Raw genomic sequence first — 27,893 nt, forward strand, 5'->3', positions numbered from 1 at the left:
GCTGATATGTAATATAGTTGTCACCTTTTTATGAGAAGATGTCCAAAACACATACCCTTAAAGAAAAGAGACAGACAGCATATACTGGGAGACTGCACATGAGGATTTTTGTTACTCCAAGTGTTTAAGAAGGAACAAATGGTATTGAGGAAAAAAAAGCCCTGCTCCAAATACTAATGTTTCTACCTACTCTGGGATATTAATGATTATTCTGCAGCAACTGACACCCCCAGGAGTCAACGAAATTTCCATGTGGTGACCTACCTAACAAGTCCACTGCATATGAAACCCTCCGATAAAAAAAATCTTGTATGCAACTGTTTCCTAAGCAGACCAGTGCTTTTATAGTCCTCACCAGCCCCCACATCAGGACAAAAGTATTAAAGAAAGTAAGAATGAACCATGCCAAAGACTCAGAGCTGCTGATTAATAAGAGACAACAAAGCAGTGTGTCTGGCTTTTACAGGATGGGAAATGCAATGTTTAAGGATAATTCCACGCATGTTAAAATCTGAGGAACTTCAGGCAGAAAAGTAGTACTAAAATTTCATACTACTATTGTGACTTTTGTATTTTGTATTTTCCTTTGAAATATGAAAATGAGATGTGGCAAGAAACTAACTCACAAAGAACTTCTTTACTTCATTAAGGGAAATGAATTTGAATAAATCCAATTTGATTGAAATATCCAAATCTATCAGGAACATAAACACACACATTTGATCAAACAATTATTTAACTCAATTAAAAACTCATTTATTCTACCATTTTATTAGCAAATGTTCCAGTGACTTACTAAACATTGATTTTGCAGAGTCAGTTACTTATCACTGGGAAAAAGCCAAAACAAGCTATTCTTCAAGTCTATATCAAGAAAAATTTTAAAAAGCTTTTATATTCCTTAGGCATGATGTGTATTTGAGTACTTGTCATACCCAGCTTAAACATTATTTTAAGGAAAGTCTCAAGAAAAGCACAGTAGTTCCTCATTATAACAAAACCAAAAGATGCTCTACCCTTCATGCTGACTTTAAGCGCACTTTAAGATAAAACAAGCAGCAAAACTGAGAAAAATATTATAAGCACACAAAAAATGAGCCCTTTTTTTACTGATTATTCTTAACAAACACTTTGCAATGCATCTATGCTTCTGGTAATCCAGCATTTTGTTTCACCTTCTGATCCCCAGCTTAGAAAAATCACATAAATTCTATCATGTCCTTTAAAAAAAACCCTTCCGTAATTACTACAACTGACTACCTGTAACCATAAATGACCACTCTTGGTGATGTTATTTAATTCTTAACCTCGTGTAGAAAGCAGCATCAGTAAAGTTATGCAATATATGAAAACAAGTCCTCCATTCTGACTACCTTTACATATATATATATATATATATATATATACTTTTGTTTTTTTAAATCATAACAGGACAAACTTCAGTCTCCTGAATCAGTGAGAGAGCAGCCTCACCTTCCATTATCCATATTTTTTACAGTTTTAGTTTACAGCCTAGTTATATGTTAGACATAACTGCCAGCTGAAAGTGGATTTTCATCAAGACAGAAAACTATACCTTATATTCAGCTGTCTCCACAGTCAAATCACCTTTCAGACTGCATACTGATACATTAAACAAACTAAAGAATCCCAAAAATGTGGTTTAAAATATCCTGTTGATTCGTTTGCTTTTTGAAGATATGGAGAGCAGTACTTCCTGATCATTTCACCTTCGTATGGTTTTCCACACCAAATAAAAAGCATCTGAAGAACAGGACTCTGTGTGGATCAGTAGTTAAAATATGTCATGGTTAAGAAGCAACTAAAAACTGGATGTTATAATGGGGAACATCTGGTAGTTTTATCTTAAGCGGCAAGGCTGGCAGTCAGTTTAGCCACTTCAGAAGAAACCTTCTAGGTCTTCAGATTGCAGTAGTCATACTCCAAGACCATTTAGGAGATAACTTAATCTGACAGAGTCACAGGCAAAAATGCCAACCATGAAAATGGAGTAATGAAGAGACACAAAGGAACTGCAGGACAATGAAAGCATTCAAAACAAAGCGTGATAAATGTATATGACACAATGTTGTTTGTTTAATGTCAGTACTCTTGGTAAGCAAGATTAACATTACTCCAAGGATTAATAAATTTCTTAAAGATACAGTTAAATTCAAGTATGTATTTCCACGTGTGTTTTTTTACAAAGAAAATCAGCTAATGCATTTAATTGCAACATCTATATGCAAGCTAACTGGACATACTAAAGCAGAAGACAAATAATACCACTATGCTGACAAAACAAATACAAGAATGGACTCAGAATCCAATAAAGCTTTCACTGACCCACCAAAATTAGCAAATTTAGGTTTAATTTTTTTCATTGTTTTCTTTTTAAAGGAATATTGTTTTATGATACTGGTAATAAAATTGTTTTTCAGCATTTCTTAGAAAATCTTGCATTGCTCTCAGCTGAGTCTTAGATAATCATTAAAAAAATCAGATACATATCAGATACATAATCAGATTTGATTTTTTGAAAGCCTCTATCTTGAAAAAAGCATAAAACCACTTGAGGTATTAAAGAACAAAATACAGCACATTAAGCCATAGGATTGTGTACATTCAGTTAGGTAGCTTAGTATCTAATAAAGAGAACAAAACTTGTAGCATAAAATTATGGGCAGGGACGTTTAAGAATGAATTTCTGAGAAAGTAATCTGAAACATTTCATATGAAAAAAAATTACAAACGGGTAATCTACCCTACCTTACACTGCATATGATTCTATCAATAACATTGTCCAATATTTACTCCAGTAGTACATCACAACCATAATACCATTTCCACAATGACAACTTTGTCCAAAAAACTGGCTTTTAGTTGTTGCTTTGGGGTTTTTTGTTGCTTTGGGGTTTTTACTGGGGAGGGGTTGGGATGTTTGATTAGATGGGCTTTTTTTAAAGCACAGCTGTAGTGACGTGCATTTCTGTACATGTAAGTGTACAAACACATACACATGCTGGTAAAAGAACTAGCATTTACACCTGTACACATTGTAATTTACCAGTAAAATAGCAGTTATGGATTAAATACATCACCTTTCAGGTAACATTTACAGCCCCCACCTCCTTCTTTCATTCAAAACATTTTCTTTAGATAATTGAAACTGTTCCCACTATCTCCTCCTATACAGATGAAGTTACCACTACATTTTCTGTAGGTTGGGATAAACAGAACAGAAAGATTCTTTTTCCATGAAGACAAAACCTCAGACGTATTTCATGCCTTTCTAAGTATTTTCAGGGATTCAACACCACACTTATCTCAACAGAAAACAGTTACACAGCTTTTGTTGAAGCAGTAAGAACCACTATCAAATAAAAACAAGTGCATCCCATACACAGCTTACTCAGTCACCACATTATACATTAACTAAAAACAAAGAAGGCCAAATTTAGATAAACAGCCACTTGTATATATTTCAGAAATCAAGAATGAAAAGTATGGTGTTTCAAGAATAATGGTGAAATTGTGAAATCTTTCATTAACTGCATTAACATGTAGTCCGAGGATTAAATGTGCTCAGGCAGAATTTGGCAAGTTTGTAACAGTTAAGAAAAAGATTTTCTGATGAGCTTTTAAAGGGAGAAGAGGCTGACAAAGCAAATGGTATTATCACTGTCAATACAGTGAACACAGACAATAGTAACCACATTTAGAAGTTAAGTTTTACATACAAACTAACTTCAGGTAGGTGTTAAGACTGCTAGTGACAACATGTGAAGTTGTTTTCCCAAGCCTCTACCAAACCCACCTACTACTGGTAATAGACGAGCTGCTGCAGACAACAATGCATGAGAAATATTCTCTCCATCCTGAAATATGGCATGTCTTCTAAGCTAAATAACCAAGCACCATGTACTGACTATCAGTATGATGCATAATCTGCTTATGTCAAATATATCCACTTAGATTTGGTGTGTGTATCTGATATATACCACTGTAATACTACAATGAAAGCTAAATGAGAACTATTGAAACATTCAAGCGATGAAGTGAAGTAAAAAATTAGAAATGCTGTGCTGTGCGTAATTTATGCATACAAATTATCATTAAATCATCTCTTCATCCCTTAAACACAAAAAGACCACAAAATCTTTAAGGTACTGAAAGTAAAATACAGAATATCAACCTTCAGAAAATTAGGATCTGTCATATCTGCAATTAGGTACTTTTGTGCTAGATAAACAAAATCAAAACTTCTAGCACATCTGTTGAACTACCTCTGAGATTGCTTCAAGTGTGAGCAATTTAATCGCCAACATTTAATAAAAGGGTCACTACAGCAAAATTATTTAAAATAGTCTAATTCTCTAATATTAAAGTGGTCACAAAGAGGAGAACATCTTAGAAAGGATATAATGAAAATATTTTTCTCCTTAGTGTATTAAATGTTTTCAGTACATATGCAATGCACTCAGATTGGTTCCACCTTCATTTAGTACACTGCATACATTTTTAACAAAGATTATAGGGTTGGGGGCATTTTGTTTGGTTTTGTTTTTTTTTTTTTTTTTTTACTTCTAGTTCAGTTACCATAATCACTTTCCAACATCAAAGCCAGATAATAGTTTGTCTTGTTATGGGAAAGAACTGATAATTATTGTAGGAGTAAGACCAGTTTGGTCTAGTTCAAAAACATTTGTAAAATATGTATTAATGCAAAAACAAAGGATATGAACATAATTGTAATACATTACTGAAACACAGTATTTGTGCAGCAGGAGAACAAAGTTAGCGTTCAGTGTTTTGAAGTCTGATATACTATACAAAAAAATATCAGCATCTGGAGGAAAATGAACACATTAGTGCAAAGGTTTTGCCTATTACTCACTGCAGAGGTTCCAATGAAAAATTCAGCTTGTAACAGGAAATGAGTTCTCTGCATACAAATACCTGTATCTATTACTCTTTCCCAGAACTACATTTCAGTATTACGTAACACAGTTAGTGTAAGAGTAATTTTGGTAACATGTTAATTTCTTTTAAATTAACACTATATTTAACTGGGTTCTTAAGCACTGCTTCATTAGTCAATTAGAACAGTACATATTCTATGGGATGTCCAGAAAATAGAAAGATCTCCAGAAACTTTTCAAACTTATTATTAAGCACTATGTGGACCAGGAGAGAACAACTTAAATATCTCTCCTAAGTACTGGGGTATTTATGTTTCATGGCATGCATGAGTCAGTCCACCTCAATGCTGTGCAACCTCTAACTCACCTCATCTAGAAAGCTGGTGCCATCAGCACAATTCAAACACTAAATTGTTCACATTATGTTCAGAACCAAATAAAATCTCTTGAATGAACACACACATGCTGCTAGTCAGTTGGCTCAAAAAACTGAGCACAATATTTAGCATTTGTTGGATAGTCAGTAAATAGACCTTGCCTACATAGACTCTGCATGCAGTCTTTAGTAAGAAATGCTGATACAAAAGTACCTATCTTTTCCAATAAAACTTAATTAAGAAGATAGTAAACAATCAGTGATGAACAGTTGCACCTTGTTTTCCCTATAGGACTAAGAATTGCTGCCTTCCCTTCTTTGACACCAGCAACACATGTTTAATGGTCAAAAGGATGGATTACCATAACAAACAGTTTAGTCTACCTTAAAATTACTCATCTGTTACTTCTTACTGGTGATATCCCCTAAGTAACATCAAAACAGGTGGAACAATAAATTAGAACTTCTAGGATTTTTTAATATGACAAATCAGGATGTTTCTTTTAGGATTTTGCCACTTCAAGAAGTTCTGTTATTTACCAGAATCACAAGCACTACATTTTCAAAGGGTAATCCTGAGTCCTACTCAACAGTTAAGTTCTCTTTGCTAGTACCTATATTCTGCCACTGTAATTTATTTAACAGATGAAATACTACTTCCAATTGAGTTCTGGAATGTGCCAAAATCAACAGCACATCATATAATTTCAGCTGGAAAACTGAGGTTATATTAACTGGGTGATTAATTTTAAAAGATATATTGCTTGCTCTAATAAAAACTGAATTGTTTTTATGAAGCACCATCATACGATTAAAGCCCCAACACCACAGCAACATAACCATCTTAAAATAAAGATACCAATTTATTGCATTTCATAAAATCACAGTTAGGATTGGAAGGGAACTTCAAGATCATATAATTCCAAACCCCTGCAAGGGGCAGGGACACCTTCCACTAGACCAGGCTGCTCAGAGCTTCATCCAACCTGGCCTTGAACACCTCCAGGGATGGAGCAGCCACAGCTTTTCAACCTGTTCCACTGTCTCACCACCCTAAGGGTGAGGAATTTCTTCCTAACATCTAATTTAAATCTACCCTCTTTCCATTTAAATCCATGCCCCCCTGACCCACTCTAAAAGACCCTCTCCAGCTCTCTTGTAGGACCCTTTAGGTCCTGTAAGGGTGCCACAATTTACACACCGTAATTCTGCAATGTTAGCTTTGCTGGTAGAATTGACTTGGCCATTACAGATTATTCTCATTTGTTCCTGACTGAGCAGAGTATCAGTCACTGATACACTGATCATTCAAAAAGCTCAGAATCTTTCTGATCACTGCAGCTCTAAGCTAGACAAACCAGATTATCCATGTGATGGGAATAAAATATCATTTTCACCCAGCAGACCACATCCTAATGCTTAAATGCTGGTTTTGGTTTCTTAAAAAAAAAAATATCTAAAAGTATAGCTGGGATTTAGAATGAATTACTAAATCCTTTAAATCCACATCATTCACCTCTAATAACCTCTGCTGAAGGCTTTGAGAGCATGTTTAACTGACAAACAGCCTTACAAACCTCATGTAAATACATTAGACCAGATCTATAAAAAAATGAAATAAATAAAATAATATTTATTCTAGCTAGCTAGCTTTCCAGGTCATTTTAATAATGGTAATACAGCTTTCTTGATTAAAGAACAAAGAAATCTCAAAGCAGAGATTAAAAGATAAAAACAAACCAAAAGTAATATGCTGAAGGATACAATTTTTTTCCTCCAAATTCTGAAGTTTAAAGGAGGACCTGAGTAAATTAAAATTAAATACTTTGTAATGTTTCTGTTAGGTACTGAAAAATTTTAAGGAAATATAATAGCTGGATACTTATCTAAAAATTTTTATTTTTTAGGACTGAAATTCTAATTAATGTGACGGAATCTGAGTAGCTATACACAATTAGCTGAATGCATTACAACTAATCAGAGAAGCCATACAGAGTTCTCTTTTGTCACCTGTTTGAAATAAGTATGTGTCAGACCTCATCACCAAAATACAGTCCTAAGAACTCAGGATGTAGTAATTCTTGTATATACAACTCCCAGTATCTTCAAAATGTTATCTAGGATGTCAACTTAATTTTCATCCATTGAAACAATATTGAAACACTATCACAGGCTTCCTGGAAAAAGCATTTTCAGATCCTCTGGGAAGAAGATTACACTTTATTTTTTAAACACAACATATACATGTGTTACCACAGGTGGGAAAAATAATATTTCTATGTTAACACAAAAGTTGTACCTTTAATCTCAAAGGCATTGTTTTCCCAGATTAGCTGCTAAAAAGCTAACATAACTTCTTCAGCAATTCTTTGACCAATTCGAAGACCAGTCTATGTAACAGCATACCAAAAAATAGGTATCCTAATCTTCTAGATTTGGAAAATTAACACAACTAATCAATATTTTTTAAAAGTTCATTTTCTAAAAACTAACCCAAGATGTAAGCATTTATGCCAATAGATTCACCACTTAGCTCAAAATTAAGTGAATACTAAGAGGCTTTACTGTCCTAGGATTGAGTAAGAAATCGTTTTTCAATTTCCTGTAGAAAAATTACACCTCGCCCATATGGTTTTGGCGTTAAGATAACAGAACCTTCACATGGAAGGTAAAAAGCAATCCAAATCTAAAGGGAGATCTATGTTGTTTTGTGAAAATGCTGCCATAAGACCTTACATTATATCGTCAAAGAATCAAGAAATTTCAAAATTTTGAAGATGCTGCACTCCGTAAATTCAAGAGAAGCAATGGAAGTCAGATAACAGTCTACAAAGGTGGAGAGAATTTAAGAATAACTCTTAAATTACTGACCTCTAACATAAAGCTATAAAAGCTGTGGGCTTCCATTTTTTACTGTGCAGAACGAAACAATCACTTGGAAAAAAACTAATACTATAAATAAACTGCATCAGGTGTACAGAAGGAATAAAGGCAAGTTTATTAGATTAGCTAAATTCTGTTGATATTTATTCCGATATTTTTGTATTATGTAACACATAGGTAATATTGTTAGGCCTAAACAAGTTACAGAATTCAAAATAAGATCCACAAAGAGCTGCTGTGCTAATTAAAAAGGGGAATCAGTGCTTTAGAAATGGCATCATGAACTATAAACACAAGAGAAGACTCAAATTATTATACGGCTCCAGAGCCATAAATCTCTCTATACGGAGGTACATAAAAAAAGCCAATCTGCCTACACACAATACATCAAACTCCCTGAGCTAAGCAGCTCAGATCTCTAATCTCTTTTATTCAGGGCCTGAAAACCTTATCTGGTGCATCATCCTGCTACATACAATCAACCTGAACTTTCACGTACTATAGAGAAGAAAAACATATACAAACATATAAATTAATGCAAGACTATCTCAAAATCATAGAAAACCAGACTGATAGTACTCCTGCCACAAGCAGAAGCTACTCCTATAATAGGAAGAAAACCAGCTCTTAATATCAAGACAATTGAGACCCAACTCTCACTGCTGCAGGTTTGTAAAAGCTGACACTAAGCCACTCTGTCACACCTTGCTTCCACAAACACTCCAATGGACTTTAAGGAAGGGGACAGACCAATTCCCACTACGAGCAGGAGATCTGGAATTTGCTGATCTCTTCCCATCCTGACAAGAGTATGCTACAGCACAAGGAACACTAGAAACAAAAATGGAAAGTCCTCTCAGCTAAAGGCTTTAATGTGTATTGCAGTTCCACATCTTTATCCTACAGCTTCTTTCAGGGACCTGTTCAAGCCAGCATCAAAGTGCCACCAACACTGCGCATACAAAAGAGGACAGAAAGGCTTCTTCACTATCACTTGACTTGCCACAGACGAGGTTTTACTCTTCACTTCTCTCTGAGCCAGCTACAAGACAGTGGTAACAATCAGGTCTGGGTTTAAGAACTAAACAGGTCCTTAAGAAAAAACTACAAATCTCAGACATGAAGCAACAAACAGTATCAAGCAGGATCAATCTTTCGACTAAGGTGCTGTACTTATTTCAAGCTTACATTCAAATAGCCTTCATGGCTAGAACCAGATGCAGTTTTAAGTCATATGTCAAATATGAAGCTTTTAAGCAATTAGACACAGATTTTTTCCAAACATTAACTTTCATTCTGAAAGTGGATCAAACACAAAATCATTTAAATCACATGGCACTTTTTTATCTCTCTAATAAAGATGGGGATTAAGATACAGAAAGTTTATGCCTTATTCAAGGGCATTCATGCTTCCAGCTGTTAGAAAAATAAGCCTCTTTTTTTTCTAAATTAAGCATTAAACTCCAAGATACTTAATCAAGTATCAAACTGTTTCCAAGAATCCCATTATGGAGTAAGAAAACATTGAAAGTAAGCAGCTGTAAAAATCACCTAACGAACTGCTTGAATCAAAAGAAAAACAAATTTTTAAAGTAATTTTATTTGGACAACAAACAAAGCATTCATGTCTTTTTTTATGCTGAACAAGCCAAGTTTTACAGTAGTTTTATAAAACTACTCATATCAAATTGAAAATTTAACGTTACTAATAAAAGCACTCTTCCAAGATTTGTCCTTCCAACTCTTTAACCTTCTCTGTCATTAGGGCTGACTGATAAGCCACCAGCTGTTTTTTTTCTTCTCGGTGCTACAATGCATTCTCTTCCTTTTTAAGGCTAGTATACCCAAGCAACAAACAGCAGGACTTTAGCCAGCTGCTAGAATGTCACAAACCTATATATTTAGCTCCCATCTCATTTACTGCCATCCCTCAGTGTCAACCATTTAATGTCCCTTTTGCTCCAGCCTCCTGACATTCCTCACTGAGCTGACAACACTGCAGGCTGGATCAGCAGACAGAAGCTGCAAAGAACACACAACAACAACGCAGAGACCTTATCAGTTACCAGAGACAGAAGCCATGCCTTGTCAAACACACTCAAGCAAAAAGCCTTCCAGGTCTTGCTTCTCTCTCACCACTTCTGGACTAATTTTTACTGTTTATAAATAGTGTAGTTGTCTGCATAAATATTACCTTTAGATCTTTAGTGATATAGCAATTTGCCCTTTCAGCATGTTTAATTAGCAACATTGCTTCTTCTAATAGGGCAACCCCCCCCCGCCCCATTTGCACACTATTTGCTTTGCCTCTGCTTTTTCAATACTTTTTGTATATTATAATATAAAGTCAAGTCGCATTTTCTTTCCATTTAATATTGGTTTTAACATTAGCCCTTTTCCTCATGCCACAAGTTTAAAGAGAATCTTAACTGGGTAGTTTCAACTCCACTTCAAATAACCAAAATAATATCCCTAGAAAAGATTTTTTTTTTATGCTACATGTTCTGTTCATGTAAAAACACTAATCTAATTACTGTCATATTTTGGAAATAATTGGATTTTAAATTGCTTAGAATTATCAACATAAGTGAGAAAGCTGTAAAGATAGACAAATTAACAATTTCATGGTTTTAAAATGGGAATCTCTGTTATCATTAGATTCCCATTTGCAATTATTTAAAGGCCCACAGAACAGTTTGGTAGCTCCCTCCTTTAAGTGGTCATAAAAACCTTTAAACAGTAATTGAAAGATTGTTAACAGAAACTCTCTCAGGAAATCAGATCCTGGAACAATCTAATAGTAGGCATGCTTAAGCAAGATAGTGAATAATCTGTATCATCCTATTCACTAAGATGAGGTTTTTCAGAACAGTGGCAAGACATCATTTCCTATAACACCAGGAGATGAGTAAAAATTGTTCAATTCCATGCTCTACTTGGGAATAGTGACACATTTATCTACAGAATTAACAAGTTGTGTTGTGTGTAAATCGGTCTCCAAAACCTAACTGAAGGATCCAGCAGTGCCCTCTAAGCCTCACAGTTTACATCATTAAACTCGTATTCCAATAACAAAGTATCCTCAGGATATACAGTCCAACAACTAATTTCCATAATAATACCTTTTAATTAGATGTGACTACATATGACATTACCCAAGGCACTTAAAGTTGGTAATTTAGGTGTAGACTGGTTCCATTTCTCTGTAATTAGAAGTGTAAAAGATATATTTAAGTTGGAGCACCATTGCAGATAGTGATACTATAGTTAAAAATACTAAGCAGAAATTGAATACTTGTACTTAAGGGACATTCTTCTTTTTTAATTTACCAAATAAATGCAGTTGCTTTTCCTCCTCTCAAAAGGAAAAACTGACTTTGCAGGCTTTGAGGTTATACTCAAGTTTATGCAAAGAAGAGGTGCTCAGTACCCACTACATTTTCTTTTATTAGTTACTGGAACTTTACACAAAATTCATCATCCCTTTAAGGCAACAGATTTTATGCCGAATTATTCAGTCTTTCATAATTCCAAGTCACAAAAATATATTTATTTGCCACATTGAAAGAGGGGAAGGGCGGAAACACAGAAATTGCATACTTCCAAATCAGAAGACCTCAACGCAGTACTACATAAATAGCAATTACTATTTTTTCCTGCGTAATAGCACTCTTTTATAAGCAAAGTTAAAAATAAAGCAGTAAAGCATCTCACCAAGCAACTAAACCCCATGATAAAGATGCACAGTATTGTTTTGTGTATAAAGATAGGCCTTACCAATTAGAGCTGTGATGGAAGTTTCCATATTCAAGCAAGGTATTTGGGGGGAAAAAAAAAACAAAAAACATTTTAACAAGCTTCTCAAGCGAGTGAGAAAGTAAGGTGTTTAACATTCCTAAACATTAACATGCTTTTCATTCATGTGACTGATTTTAACTGCTTAATTTAGCTGACTAAATTGTAATTTAGAATCAGAACCAATATTAGATAGTTTTTGCTTTGCTCTTTTAACTTTTACACACATTTGAGAATTGGTAACACACTGCAATCTCATTCACAGACTAGCAGCATTATAGTGGAAACAAACTGAATTTTATTAATTCATAGGGGAAGGTGAATCAGAATTCTTACCACACTTAAGACAAATCAAATTTTTAAATACCTATTTCTACCCTTAAATATATTGAAAATACTTCCAGTATTTCAGAAACAGAATTACAAAACCTCACTTCCTAAACAAATATCATGCTTAGTCATATCTTTGTACACAGTATATAACTACTTCTCATTCATTAGGGGTTTACTTACCAAACTATGTCTAGCATTTCATGCCACGAAAACATCAAAACACAGAGAAAGTAATTTTAAATTGCTTCATCAAAACAAAAGCAATCCCCCTTCTAAAATTTAGAATAAAGCCCAGCAGGATTTTCTAACTGGCAGCATTTCTTGTTCTCCTACAGACTTTAAGTGACATACTTCAGTCAAGTGTAAAAGAAAGATTAGAAACTCTCAGTGCCTATTTCCTGCTGTATAAGTATTTCTCCTAGAAAAGGAAATAATAGATTTCTCAGTGCTGACCATACCAGAAGTGAAAAATAAAACTAATAATTCCATTCACTTTCTGGAAACATTGTTACAAAACGTATTCTCTATATATTTACAGCTGCCATAATCAGTAGACTTCCACAATTCAAACCTAAATCTGCAGCACAGGTCAGAAACACAGAAGACAGCTCAAGATATAGCCCTCAATATTTCCTTTAGTGTTTCAAGGTCTAATCTGCCTTGTTTGCTCTAAATGCCTTCTGCTGAAAGCTCTCAGCAAACTTTAAGTCTATGTTCAAACTGTAAGAAGGCACTACATAAAAAGACAAAGAAGGCACCTGAAACACCTTGAAAAGCTGATCTTGTTGGGAGAATTTAAGGGTACAAGCCCCACCACACAAGCACTGAAGAGTTATTTGTTTCAGCCAGTACCAAGCACTAAGAGCAGCAGTATTACTGTCCAGTAACACAGTAATAGTAGCACCTGTGGATATCGAATTATACTGAATCTATTATCCCAAATATCTGCAATCACAACACTACTAAAAGAGCAACTTATCACCAATAGCTATATTCAGGCTTTATTTCTAAATAACTTTTGCCTTTTACTCTTTTAAAGTAAGGAGATGGATGCTACCACTCCTTCCAGTTCCATGATGACCAACATGACTGCAGACACTGCAGCAAAAGAGGAACTACCTCATATTTATCACTGGAGAAACAGCAGAAGAGTTATAGCATAAGGCTTTGAGATGTACTTCAGGTTTACATGTCAGCCTACCTGTCTGAAGTGACTTAGGATTTAGAGATACATATGTTCCAGCCCTATCCATATTACAGAGCTAGAGTGTCAAGTCTCTCCCTCACTTTAGCTTTCCCATCAGCTGACTCAGAGAAAAAAGTAAAGTCACAACGACTGAAAGGCCATTGTTTACAATTTTTCCAGTCTTAAGGGCAACATCTGCACTTGTGGAAGTAAAAAACATACGCAAAATACTATTGTGACTAGAATAATCTGAAAAAAATCTAATGAGGTTGAAGCCCAAGATACACTATTTGAGTATTTGTCTTGAATGACATCAACTCTGCTTTACTTTTAATGCAAGTGACATTCATGTTTTTTTTAAATGGTAATCAAATTGTAAAGTAAATTCAAATTATAAAATTCAAGCAATTAGATTGAATATTGTGACCCAGACATTTAAGATGTTGATTTGTATAATATATTCATTATCATCAGTTCTTAAATACATTAGCAATATAACAGCGGATCATTTCCAGATGGAACAGCAATACAAAGATACCTATTTAATGCACCATTCACATTTTCAGACCGCCTGTACTTCACAGGGAAAAAAATAAACTGGTAAACTGCTACATATTTAAGACAACTTTAAATCACATTTTAACTGATAATCTTCCCAAAACAAGAAGTCCTGTATCACTGACCACAGGGCTGAGCCCTCAGTGTCCTCTGACACCACAGATCGCAATGTTAGCAACTAGAACGAACTCGAATTTTTGGGTCAGTATGTTATGAGTGTTTATAAACCACACAGCTGAGAGATATTGATCAGGCCTACATGAGTAGTCTAAAGAAACCTCCTGAAAAAGCACTAATCAACCTAAGCAACTGAAGTGTTTGGTGGATGAATGCACACGATTAGGACAGGTGCATGAGCTTTTCTGAAGAGAAGCAGTGCTACACTAAGAGACAAATGAGTGCAAATAAGAAGTAACTGGCTGCTCATCAAGCAAAATTATTTTTCTTAAAGTACTGAGTGTATTGGAAACAAAAATAATTCACTCAGTTTCAAAGTACTGCAACAAATTTCAAAAGGAATCAATTCAAAAATGTGTCTTCACAGAATTCACTACTATACACTGCTCTTAAAGAGAAAATAAACATATAAAAACTTAGAACTATGAATTAATATTTTGCCAAAGTGACCAGTGTCCAGCTAGTGTTCTTACCAGCATTACAAAAGCAGACTTATTTCATAAATTGAGCAGATCCACACTACAACTGATAAATATCTATTAGCTACAGAAACCCAGAATCTCCTATGCAGAGATACCTATTGACACGGCATTTGTGTTTTGCTTTAAATCCAACATTCCAAACCAAGGCAGGCATACAACAGCTCTAAAGCACTGAAACAAAACCTGGAAAAAGTAAGGAAATGCCTAGAAGTTTATTCCTGAAGCTGGATTTGTGTACAGTCTTCATCTCAAGAAGACTCACATATAAGACAACCAAGTGACCAACCTCAATGAGACACATATGAGGAGCAAAACAACTCTTTTCTTTTGAAATGTGGAACAAATTCAGACCTGAAAGGAATACTGTAGATGCAGCATTACACTGAAAACTTTTCCTCAACAAGTGATGTACACTTGAAATGTATTAATAACTTCAGAAATAGCACAACCTCAAAACAGCACACCTGTTTAAAAAAAAAACCTCAACCATGTTGCTCAAAGGGCAACTTTATTTTTTTTTTTTTTGTTAAATTAATATGCACCTCCAAGGCTTGTGGGCAGATTTACTCTAGTAACAAACAACAGACCTTTTACCACTGAGGGCATGTAAATTGAGTTTTACCTAAACATATGATTTAGGAGAGACACAAAGAAAAGCCAGTACTCTGACTGGAACTCAAAACTACATTAAATAGCAATTCTAGATGGGTCTTGGTGCCATCTCATCCCAGCAAAACACAGAGCAAACACAATTAGCTAAGACTTACATTTCACTGACCTACCCATATGATGTTACCAAACTCCTGCTGTCCTTTGACTGGAAAGCATTGAATTACTTCGGCAAGGGCAACTCCATAAAAATCTGACTATATAAACAGTAATACCTAAACTACAGAGCTACTGAAAAGGAAGGAGTATCAAATACACGTGTCCAAAGCTCACTGATCACTGCAGGGGGAGGAGGTGAACACAACACGGTATTATAAATGCCAGGTTAAGTTTCTGGGGTAAGTACTACAGCTCAGTGCTACAGTTCTCCTTTTGTTAACTGATAGAGGAAAAAAACCACAATCCTCAATAAAGGGTTTTTCTCTGTATTTCCTCTTTTCTTAAAATATTTTGCTTTTCAAATCCCATTTCCTTCAGGAGTCTGTTTCCACTCTCTAAAGCAGAAGGAAGATGTGTTCCTGACTTTGAGTAACAAAGCACAGCTATTAAGGATTCTGATGTCTAAACAGTAATTTGTAAATTCACCTAAGTGTTTTAAACACAAGCTCCACCTTGCTCTGTTAAGCATTGTTTCAGCACTTACTCGAGGTATTTCCATGTTTACTGCTGTCCCCAATCCTAGCTAAAGAACACAGGACATCAATTCACAAAAAATTACCCACAAGTTCAGCAGGTGTACCCAAGCATACCTGACCTCACAATAGCAAGCAAAAATATCATGCTGAAGCACTTCCTCATCTCTGTATAAAAGCTTCTTTCCTAAAATAAACATTTCAGAGAACAAAACTCCAATGTAAAACAAAATCAGTATGCCAAAAATGCCTGCCTCACAGCTGACCTTTCATTACTTGTATTTGCACCCAGCTCTCCTAGACTTACATCTTGCAAGAACTGCTACACAAAGTAAAAGTTCTGAGGAAAAACAGCTGAGCAAAGGCAAGCACAAGCTGACACCAGAGAGCTGTAGTACATCATCAACTAAAACGATGCACCCCAATATTTCTGTAATCCATGAAAGAAAGGAACATATGCACATGAAGTGCAGAATTCAAAATCAAAGAGCATATTAAGAAGACAGCTCTGATCATACAGATTGCCCACTGAAAGCCTGACTCTGCATAGAAAATGAGATGAGCTATAATGAAAGGCACCACAGAAGCAAAACCCATCATGATGGATGTTACCTGCTAGATCTATTTAAAAATGTTCTGCTGGACACTTCCTTTGCAACCTCAAATTTTATAATTTCTAGAGTTAAATGTTTCTAATAAAATTAATTTATTAGAGTAATTTCAGTTATTTCATCCACAGAAAAGTAAGTGGTATCTTCAAACTATTTAGCCTAATTTTCTAGACTACCATTCTCTTTTAGCACTTGGCTTCTCCATATAGACACAGTCCTCTTCATCCATGGTGAAGAGAGGCATCCAAATGTCTAGCACTGGCTGGTAACGTCAGATTAGTGGAATTCCTATCCTTAAAAGCTGGACCTGAATACTGATTAAAAAAGAAAAAAATTCTACTGCTTGCTGCAGGGAGTGTCATAGACATGCTGGACATGGCATGTATATCAACATGTATAAAGAACTAGGAGTACAAGATTATGATGCTAATTTGAAGAAGTTACTCATACAAGCATTAACATAAAAACATGATATCCTAACAAGTATGTTCAACTTTCCTAGCACTACTAAATGCCACTCATTTCTTCTCCCAGATTTCCAAATTTACTTTGAAAAACATTAAGGGGAACATGGCCTAGGAAAATGCTACTTACTAAGCACCTACTTTATTTACTTGTCTTACTTTCACCCTACCTTCCTTTTCTTTTTATTTCCACACACAGAAAGACCACAGGATCTGCAAACTGCAAAACTAGTAAGAATAAAATGGGAAGAACAACATTAACAGATAAATTACAAGGTACTCACCTAACTTAATTGCACTGAACTCCTGAAGAGGGAAAAAATAATGGCGATATGGACCAAGTTAATTGGTACTGCTGAGCTAATGCTCAACCTGCAAGATTACTTTAAGGGACTAAAGGACAGCAGTTTTAATTTCAATGTATTTGAATAGACTGTCTTCCATCCTTTTGTCTCCAAATATAAACATACCTGGAAATCTGACCAGCTTATGATAATAAATAAAATTATGACAATGTATGTCATCCTGCACCAAAAAATCCCCAAACCAAAACATCCACCCTCTCCCCCCCAAAAAACAAAACCAAACCCCAAATCCTACCCTCCCCCCACAAAAAAAAAATAAAAAAAAATAAAAAAAAAAAATCAAACCTCAAATCCCCCAAACCAGCTATTGAGTGTTTAGCATGGTTCAAAAAACTGAACAAAAAACAAACTGTCAAAAGGGGATTCAAATGGTCAGTAATAGAAGGATTTCTAATAAAATATTAGAAAGGGTAAAAAAATCCTCATACAGATATTAAGGTGTATCTCCATTTTAACAGCATCTAAACAAAGGAGCCCTATCTCAATCCATTCCCTTACTATGTGCAAACAGAGCACATAAAGCCTCTCACAAATACATAAAGTTTGAAATCAAAGTTAAATTTTTTATTCCCATTACTTCTTGTAGAATGCAATGACCTTACTACATCTGAAAATCAGTAATCAGACTGCTTTAGTTATTTCATAAGCATTCGCACTTTCATCAGGAGCTGAGAGTTTTACAAATCTTCCTTCATCCCTGCCATCACTCTGTATCCTAAGTTTATGTACAGAGACCAGTTATATCCTCTCTTTCCTTCAAATTGCAAGGGTAAACAAGACTAAGTCTTTTAGCCTCCTTCCCTGTTTACCACTAGGGAATGAAAAGCTTAAGTAAAAGAATCAGAACAATAAATAAAAAAGATGCTATCATTTTCCTAATCCATATTAAGGATGCTATTAAACTCTGATATTACAAATTGAAAAAGGATTTAAACACTTTGTCAGTAAGTTCCCCATAGTAAAATGAGTCCCTGTGTTCATTGTTGTGTTGTACTAATTAAACAGTTTTAACTAAAATGGTCAGAAAGTACGCACAAGCTGTTTATCAGCGCTGGCCTTTGAGCTTCAGTATACTCAAAGGACATGCTACTTTAGATGCGATAATTACTGAGTTCTTACATTTTTACTGAAGAGGCACAGAAGAGTTTCAACAGAGAATTTCACTTTAATCAGAGATAACAGGCTACTTATTAATAATAAAGCCATGATTATAATGGAAAAAAACATTTATTCAGTTCAACATTTGTAGGTACTAATTCTGAAAACTGTTTAAATTGGTATCAGGCAGAAAGTTTAGTCTCAGCCCTTTAGGGAAATTCGAGAAAATTAATCATTTATCTGAAGCATAAGAAACGCTAAAGACTATTAACTATTCACCCACAAACAATAGCTTATCCTCCATTCTTCTGCTTCTTAAGAGCTCAACAATTTTTCTGACATCTTTTCTTCTTGCTTTTTAAAATTCTGATGGAAGTTATTTCTCCATTAATTGGAAATGCCTTCAAACTGTAACTTAGATGAGAGCACAAATATTACACTGTGGAGAACTCACTTTGAACTAAAGGGCAAAATATAGACAATTAATGGAATTTCATTTCTTGGGTGCCTTCTGCACAAGCTCTCTCTCAAGCTTCAGGAGCATATATACATGGTTCAGAAAAGCTAAGCATCTCAAATCTTAGTTTTAATAACAAAATTTCTATAAAGATTAAACACCTTTCAAGGGTGCTAGAAGAAAACAATACAAATAGATCCAATTGTGTAATAGTAAATTCCTATGAAAAAAAAGGTGCCACAAAGGAAACCATCCCAACAGTTACACAATTTAACACACTGTGACTATAAAATGGAAAAATTATCCTTATTAATACAATACCCAAAGAAAAGTCATTCTTGCAAAGCAATATTTTTGCATATCCTCCACTTACTAGCACAGAAGTAGAAATTCAGACTCTGCACAGTCAACATTTAAAAATTGCAGGCTGTTTCAGTCAATTTTTTGGCAAGTTGAACCTTCCATCAACTGTGGCCTTCAAATAAATATCAGATTAAAAATACTCAATATGCACTAGTATAAAAAATAAATTAGGAGCCTTCATGGGATTTTATATATTTATTTTAGCTTTTACGTTTAATTTTATATATTCCTTACTTTGTGTGTATAACCAAAGGACAGAAAAAAAACAGTAATATCAAAATGATGCAGGCTATGAAAATTTACTGCTTCATCTTTTGTGTATCTTTATATATACACATATATAAAGCATGTTTATTTAAACTTATGGTAGACCACTATTTCAGTTTGAAGAAAATTATGGCAACAATAGAATCAACTAGATGTATCTGAGAAACTCACTCTCATAGCCTATACAGCATGCCATTCCTACATCTGGTAACAAATAAATTAATTGTTGAATATGAGTAAGAAGTTTCACATACCATTGTGAAAATTCTCACAGGTAACAATTTCTATCTTTACACACAAGTTTACCTTGACTGGTGAAATTAATACTTACAAGTGACATTTACTTTTTTTTTTTTTTTAAACAAGCTGGAATCACTCTACTCCAGAACTTCTGAATGCTGTGCTAGCCTGAATTCACAGTAGGTTACTCAATTTCTAACTTGCATTAAGATTTTACAAATGGCCTGCATACCAAATCACAGCTTTTTATTTGCATGTAGTGGTATATTCTAGTTGATTACCAGTTATTGAGGCTGTGAAGGTCCCATTCCAAGCAGCAATGAATAAACACAGGAGCACACGGAGGACACGGGGCTTGGTTCCCCAGTGAAGCCTCAACAGCCAGGTCCCACCACAGCGGCAGAAGCTTTACATTTTCTAGCACACACTTCACATCACCTCACAAGGACCAACAGCCTTTTTATTCTGGGTCACACATACACAAATCACAAGCTTCTCCAATTTCTGAATGCCTAAGAGTTTATTAAAATAAATTAGTAACCATTTCAAGGCCATTCTTCTCAAAGCAAACAAAGAGCTAGCAGTAACTAGTGGAATCATTACATTGTAATGTAACTAGAGAAACTCTTTCCTGCAGATTTACACTATATTTGATAATTAACTGGCAGTGAAGAGCTAAGCTACTAAACCCCTGATTTCTAGAACAGCAGCCTAATACTTAAGGGAAATCCAACGACTATTTTCTTATTCATAATCCTTGTACAGCAGGCATCAAGTTCCATAAAAACTGCAACAAATAACTAAGGCAACTCTTTACAAAGAACACATTGTCAAGTTATGAAACCAAGAATTCAATAACTAAAGGTTTTTTGTTTTAAAATCCGTAATTTTTTAAACTTAAGAAAACTTTTAAACTTTAAAAACTTTTAAAATTTTTAAGTTTTTTGAAAAACCACTAAGCAATATAATTCTAAGATAAACTGAGGTATTAAATCCAGAGCTACTTGAATGACTTTGTGGAACAATTGCATAGCACAATTCCTCTCAAAAATCTGTAATTCTGAGGAGTTTCAAAAGAATTACTATTTGTGGTGTGGGGACGTGTGTGCAGGTACACATATGAATATAGACAGACATATGTTTAATTTGGAAGAAAAATGCAATACAAGGGGAGAGAGATGTCCTTAGTGCCAGTGCAAATTCCTTGCACACTTTTCCCAGTACAGATATTTTAACGCCAAAGCAAAACAACTATGTGAAAACTTGAAAAGGGAGAAAGGACATTTGCCTAAGTATTCTGTTCTGAATAAGAACTTGCACTTAATTTTCATAATGGAGCATGGCACAGTGAGGTTTATTTAGAGGCCTGTATGTTCTAAGCAGCACTGAAATTATAAAACTCCGCTTGGAGAGCTTAATCTAATTAAGCATACAAAGAAAAGCCACAGAAACACACAAGTTACCTCCATTTTTGCTGTTCTGTACTTACTTCCACTTTATATCACTTTAATGTGCAAATCCATTACTTGGACCCTGCACTCCTCTACTGGAACAGAACCTGTAAATTCTATTAGGGAAGAATAACACAGTTTCTTATTTTGTCACTGATCAATGAAAATGGTTGGGGTAGATTTTGAAAGGACTGTTTTCCCCAAGTAGTTTTTTGAAACAGTTCAAACCAGATGAATTCAAAACAGTTCTAGATAAATGAATCCATTCTCCTTGAGAAGGTAAGTGTACAATTGAACACCCCATGGAGAGCACAACACTGACAGGCAAGCGAAGAGTTTTGCTTAAGCAGGGTGGGGAAAGGTGGAGAGGACAAGACAACCAGCCCTGAGATAAAGACACTTGGATAAGCAACAGAACTGGTTACACAGGTATGGGTCAAACAGTAATTTGAGACTAAGTAGTCTCCAAAAGGTCTCTAAAGGGCTCCTAAGCATTCTGCAGCTGACTTTTAGAGACACACCAAGAGGAAAAAACCACCACCCCAAGAACTACTTTCCTCCTAAAATTCACTTCACAAGTATCTCAGGACAGACAATACTGAATTAACAAGATAATTAGGATCTTACGTCTATGGTTTAGTAATCCATACTAATAATTCGGTATCTAACACAATTTTCTCCCACTCACACTCACTGCAAATCAAGCAAAGTGGAACATACACTGATTCTCTAGTATCCAAAGCAACTCGGCGTGATCCAAGGGTAGCATCACATGAAATTTACACTTAAAGATGACCACAAGGATCAAAAATATAATTTAGAGACTAAAAAGACATACTTACATCTGGATATTCTTTTACAGGCACATATAGTTTCTCTTGTAACTGTACAATAGGTCCCACAGCATCTGGTAATTCTGCACTTCTCTTCTCCGTACTACCATTTAATGTGTCGTTATACATGTCTTTCCGTACTCTGCTAATTTCTGTGGGGGGAAAAACGTATATTAGGCATTAAATACATAGACAGATCATAATCTAACATGACAATATTCTCTTTCTATTTTTTCCCAAATCTTAATGCCGTTTTCTTCCTCTTCTTATAAGCATCATAGTAGCTGAAAAAATCTGCTTTGGTTTCGCTTTTTACTCTTCTGTTTTGTTTGGGGGTTTTCATTGGTTTTGTTCTTGTTTTTTTTTTTTTTTTTTTTAATTGCATCACCCATCCCTGAATGTCTTTCATGTCTGTAAATTTGCTGCCTACTCATCCCACTTATGGAATGCAGCTATTGAAGTAAAAATTATCTGCATCTCCTCAGAACACTTACAAGATTGTTCACATCATTTAAAAGGTGTATAAAAACAGGTTTTTTTATTATTTTTTTAATAATAAAGCAGTTAGCAAAAAATTTAAAAATTTGTACCTAACAAAAAACAGGAAAATGCATCTATACAGTACTTTTGCTAGTTATGGGATTAACTACAGCACTTGGAAATTAAATGGAGCATCTTTCAGCAATGGGAAGTAAGACAACTTAATGGTGCAGTTCATGAGCACATGATATGACAGCAAATTGGTCGATATTGTTCTAATGATGAACCCCAAAGAGATAACAAAAATAACGAAGTCAAGTGTAGTATCAGAGACCTGGGCAAGCTCTCTGTGTGCACAGAAGCTCTTCTACTTCATTTCAAAGTAATGAAAAACTCGTCAACAGCACCACAGAATGTAAAGGGTGAACTTCTAAGTACTGTTTCTACCATTTGTACCCGTGTTCCTCACACCTTGTAGTATTTACTTGGAAGATGCAGTTTAGTAGTTATAAACAAGGTAGTTAAAAATAGGTAATTTGACTCAAATCTACATTAGTGTCACTAAGATGTAATAGTCTGAGAATGAACACAAAAGCTTTCTTTTGTTTAGCCAAAAAAGACATTTAACAAGAAGTTACATTTCACTTCTAAATCTGTTAAACACAGTATTTAAATTGCTGCTATAAAAATCAAAAATTCCACATTTCATAACTTATGGAAGTCCCAAATAGCGTAAAAAATGTCCTCAACGAGTTTATTTCAGTATCACTGAAGAACTCAGAATGAATGTATTAATCCAGTTTCAAACTAAAAGCTAACATTTCAACAGGATTGTTCCCAAAGCATTAAGACTTACAACAGCATGGGCTGTAAACAAAGCCAGATATCAGTAATTCCAGTCTTTCACTTAGAACTGCAATAACTGCTTTCAAAACCTTCAGAATTAAACATGACACTGAAAACTGAAATCTTATGTTTTCATCTAAATACAAGAAGACATATAAAGAAGTCACTTGAAACTCTAGCAGCAGACAAGAGATGAATATAACCTCTGTTTCATAATCAGTTTCTTCTCTGGCAAGTGATTAATAGTTGAGATTTCACTGCCTGAAAAGCTATGGGGTGGGAGAGAGCATCAGAAAGGACACATCTCTGAAAAGCATATTCAGAAACAAGTTGTTTCTCTGCTGGGAACTGACACAGGCATGTGTACTGTATTACGATCTAGTAGTTAACACCTGTTTACAAAGGGAAACACAAATTTTGTCACCATATAATCATAGCTGAAGGAAAAAAATCCTCATCTCCTTCTACACAGACAAGTCTGAAAACACGCATAAATTTCTCAGTACTACAAGAAATATTTATACTTCAGTATATAAAGAAATTCTTTAGCACATCTCTTGGAACAAATACTAATATCTTTTGGCACACTTTGTTCCCGTTTCACTCTCTTCAAGTTTCCCATTAATTTACAGTACACTGAAACAAACTAGGCAGTCTGCAGAAGTACTGGAGCCTAAGTAGCAACATGGTCATTTTTACTTATAGTTGGCAGCTACTAAGTAGCTGCACCAAATTTTTCCCTTTAAGATCTATCTTTTGTGCAGAATATAATCACTAACATTGGATATCATAGTCTTCACAGGAGAAAATGAACATTTATTTTAATCTTTCCTTCACAAATAATCCTATGCCACATTCATGACACTTGAGAGCCAAACATTCAGAACACCTACGGATAGTATATACTGAGAGCTGGCTTGAGGACTACCCCTCAATTTTGGCTTGTGTGAAACCTAAGCTACCTATCATGCCTCAAACTGCATGGCAAATGAAGACATCTACCAGCTCAGTGGAGTAGAAAACCCTGCTACAGGACCACACACCTGATTAGTTTTCTTTGCATGTGTAAGTTTGTATTTTCTCTCTCTACACTCAAGCCAGGAATAAAGGAAACAAACATGAGGACAGTCAGCTACACCACTCTGCACTATCACTTGTTCCTCAATTGGTACCATTTCTTTTGCTTCTTGGCCTTTTACCTTCTCTCTTGTCTTAGACACTTCCTCCAAGAAAGTTTCTTTTCTCAGAAGAAACATTCAGAAGCAACAGATGAAATAACAGGCATGTATTCCCAGTTTTCTTTAACTGCTGATCCAGTCTCCAAACTCTACTGCTGCGCAACACATTATGACACTCTTTCTACTTCTCTTAAATTTGACAGAACTGAAGGACTGCTGCTTAAACGATAAAACAGTTAGATCAAATCTCTAGCTCACCCATGGTCTCTCACTCCTAACTATGGATGGAGTACAACCTGTCTTCCTTCCTAAGGTATTGGTGCAGCCGACCACAAGCTTGAATGCACAAGTCATGAAGTATTCTGCTTGATATGCCTCTTGGGTTTTTTCAGATTCTGCTGAATCCTGCTACATGTCTGCAAGATTACTTTTTTTAAGACTAACAGCATTTTTCTCACATACTTGCCTTTTGTTTAATCACACCTCTGGTGCCTCAACAAGACTCCACACAACGTATTGAATTTTGATGACACAACCTTTGCTTTTATGGTCTCCATTAGACCCAATTCAAGATTCCAGTCTCTTGAGCGTCCTGCATCTTTGCCACTCACTTTCGGCAGGTACATGTATTGACATAATTATAGTACTGTACTTTCAGCACCTCCCTCAAGTTTACCAGGAGTTAATAAGGCTTCAGAAAGCATCACCAGCAGCAAGTTAGAGAAGATAAAAGCTCTGCTATCTCAAGCTCTAGCAAGTACCATTTTACTCTGTTTTGAAATACATTAAAATACCTAAAAATCTGAGGAGCAGTGCTAAACTAGGAAGGTCAAATCCTCCAAACACACCTTTTTATTTTTTTAGCACTGAATTCACATCTCTAAAACAAAACGTCTTTTATTTAGATTTATTTCACATTTCTTACACACTACTAAGTAGGTATTCCCTTGCCAAAAGCTTCTTTGGTATGTCTCTCATGAAATCACACTTTCAAAGTTAATTTGTAAAGCTTTAGCTCCCTCACATTTACAATTCTTTACAGATTCTTCCCTCTCACAGAAAGACAAAATTCAAAAATAAGGAAAGCTTTACTTTCAAAGTGAACATCTAAGTACAATTCTAGGTACTTTACCTCTGACTTAATGATTTGGTGGTAATTACGTTGTATAACACTCTAGGGATTTAAAAGAGTGTTAGTAAGGAGAGATATTTAATTATAATAGTAGCTATGACTAAAGAGAAAAACAAACAAAAAAAAAGGCTCACAGCAGCTACCCCCTATCTCTAAAACCTGTGAGTTCTGCCAATACATTAATAGGTTTCTGAAAGGATGTAAGTACCTCTCTCTACTGTAGGTAAAAGCAGAAACTCAGAGAATTTCAAAACCTACAATACTCACCTTTAACAGCAGCCTGGTCTATACATTCTAAGTAATAAGTTCAGCAGTAAATGACCAATTTGTCTTGCTCACAGCAGGGTAGTGGAGAAATAGATTTAAAACAAAAGCCAAACTGGTTTCAATATCTTTATCTTGTTCCACCTTCATACAGCATGACCTAGTTAGCCATGGTAGCAATGGCATGCATTCTGGTCCAGAGGATGTTTTTCTTCCTCTATCCCTGAAATTATAAAAGTAATATGATCTTTTCTTCCCTTTATCTGCAGAGCATATTTTTCAATCTCTCTAATACCTTTCTAAGATACGTTTTGAAGCAGGATACACTGTTTATACTGCTTACATCTGTCTATAGATATCTACTGTTTTGATTTCTTCACTGAATTTAAAGTATTCTTCCCCCTTGAATGCACAAAGGACAGTGTTCATGTGAGTGTTTGTCATCACATGAAACACCTTCAAAAAGTTACTCATTTTCAGCTGTCAATTATTCCCTCAGAGGAAGTGAGACTCTGCACGTGTTTAAGACTGCTGGGTCGCAACATAAAATGGGTTTACATAAACCATTCTGCAAGAATATTCAAAGCAGGAAATCACTGAGAAGATTCAAATCCATCCTGTCCCACCACTTTGCAAACCACTTGCATCACCAGTGGCCACAGCTTTACTATTTCTCACCATGAAAGCTTCTTCTAAGTCATAAAGTTTTATCTTTGGAAGAGCAGCAGACTTACTATTTCTAAACTGATGCATTCATTCCTCACTGTAGTTTAAGGAAGAACTAAGAAGCTGAAGAAGTGAAACAAATCTTCTGATATTCCAATTTAGCTACATCCATTTAAACAGCGTCAAACTGATTCCACTCTCAGCTTGTTTCTTTCCTAAAACCACGTTAAGTCATCAATGCACACAGAATTTCATTTTTGAAACTAACAGAAGAGCACTTTAACTATCATTCATGGCTTTTACAATACACAGCAAGTGGGGGTAGAACACGCCAACAGTCAAAATCAGCAAGAGATACAGAATTAATCAAAACACTAATCATCTTCTAAAACCAGCAGGCATGCTTCCTTAACCAAGTGAAGCACCAGGCTTTCAAAGGTTCTCAAGCACAAGCTAGTCTCCATATGAAAAAATTAATAGAAGTTTGGAGAAAATGTTTAAAGTTAAAACTTGAAGAGTTATGGTAAGAAAAACAGTTATGTTCATATAGTTGAAAATCTACATGGTACTTGGATTTCACTGATGCATAGAACATCCGTTTCAGTTTCTGCTTTCTCAGAAAAATCAAGTTATGCCCAAAATGCCAATGACACCGAATTTTCTACATGCAGCGTAATGTTACATATTCTGACAAGCAAAAATAATTCTTACTTTTTTTTCTTAGACCATGGCACTAAACTGAAACACAAATAAAACCTTGAGTATTTCCACAACAGCTTTTTGCAAAAAGTGAAAAATTCTAGTAACTGTCTATCATTAAGAGATCACTTTAGTGAGTCCACTGAAATGCACTTGATTAGCATGCACTGCACTGAGAGGGCAAGTGAGGAACTAACTGAATCAAGTACCTTCCCATTCTTTACTACTATGCAGTGTAATTTTTTCAATGCAACAAAATGTGTGCAATAAGTTAATATTTTTACAAAATGTTTTTTATTGCACACAACTGCTGCTAGATCAACACTCGAGGCATTTTAGAATTACTTTTAAGCAACAAAATATTTTTTCCAATTTTTTTGCAATCAGATAAGTCCCTAAAATAGAGAACAAAGGTTATAGATATTAATATAACAGACATAAAATCACCACTTCGTAGGATCCAAAT

General features: G+C 35.1%; 1 protein-coding gene across 4 annotated transcripts in view; it reads right to left on the reverse strand.

Moving 5' to 3' along the window:
- Window positions 1–27,893, reverse strand: part of QKI (QKI, KH domain containing RNA binding) — a 146,497-nt gene that overhangs the window by 87,440 nt on the left and 31,164 nt on the right. For all 4 annotated transcript variants that reach the window (XM_062490227.1, XM_062490226.1, XM_062490229.1 and 1 more), the window contains exon 2: window positions 22,172–22,314. In XM_062490227.1, coding sequence (XP_062346211.1) covers window positions 22,172–22,314 — 143 coding nt within the window. The remainder of the gene's footprint in view (window positions 1–22,171; window positions 22,315–27,893) is intronic.

Source organism: Cinclus cinclus, chromosome 3 (genome assembly GCF_963662255.1).
Source record: "Cinclus cinclus chromosome 3, bCinCin1.1, whole genome shotgun sequence".
Classification (NCBI taxonomy): domain Eukaryota; kingdom Metazoa; phylum Chordata; class Aves; order Passeriformes; family Cinclidae; genus Cinclus; species Cinclus cinclus.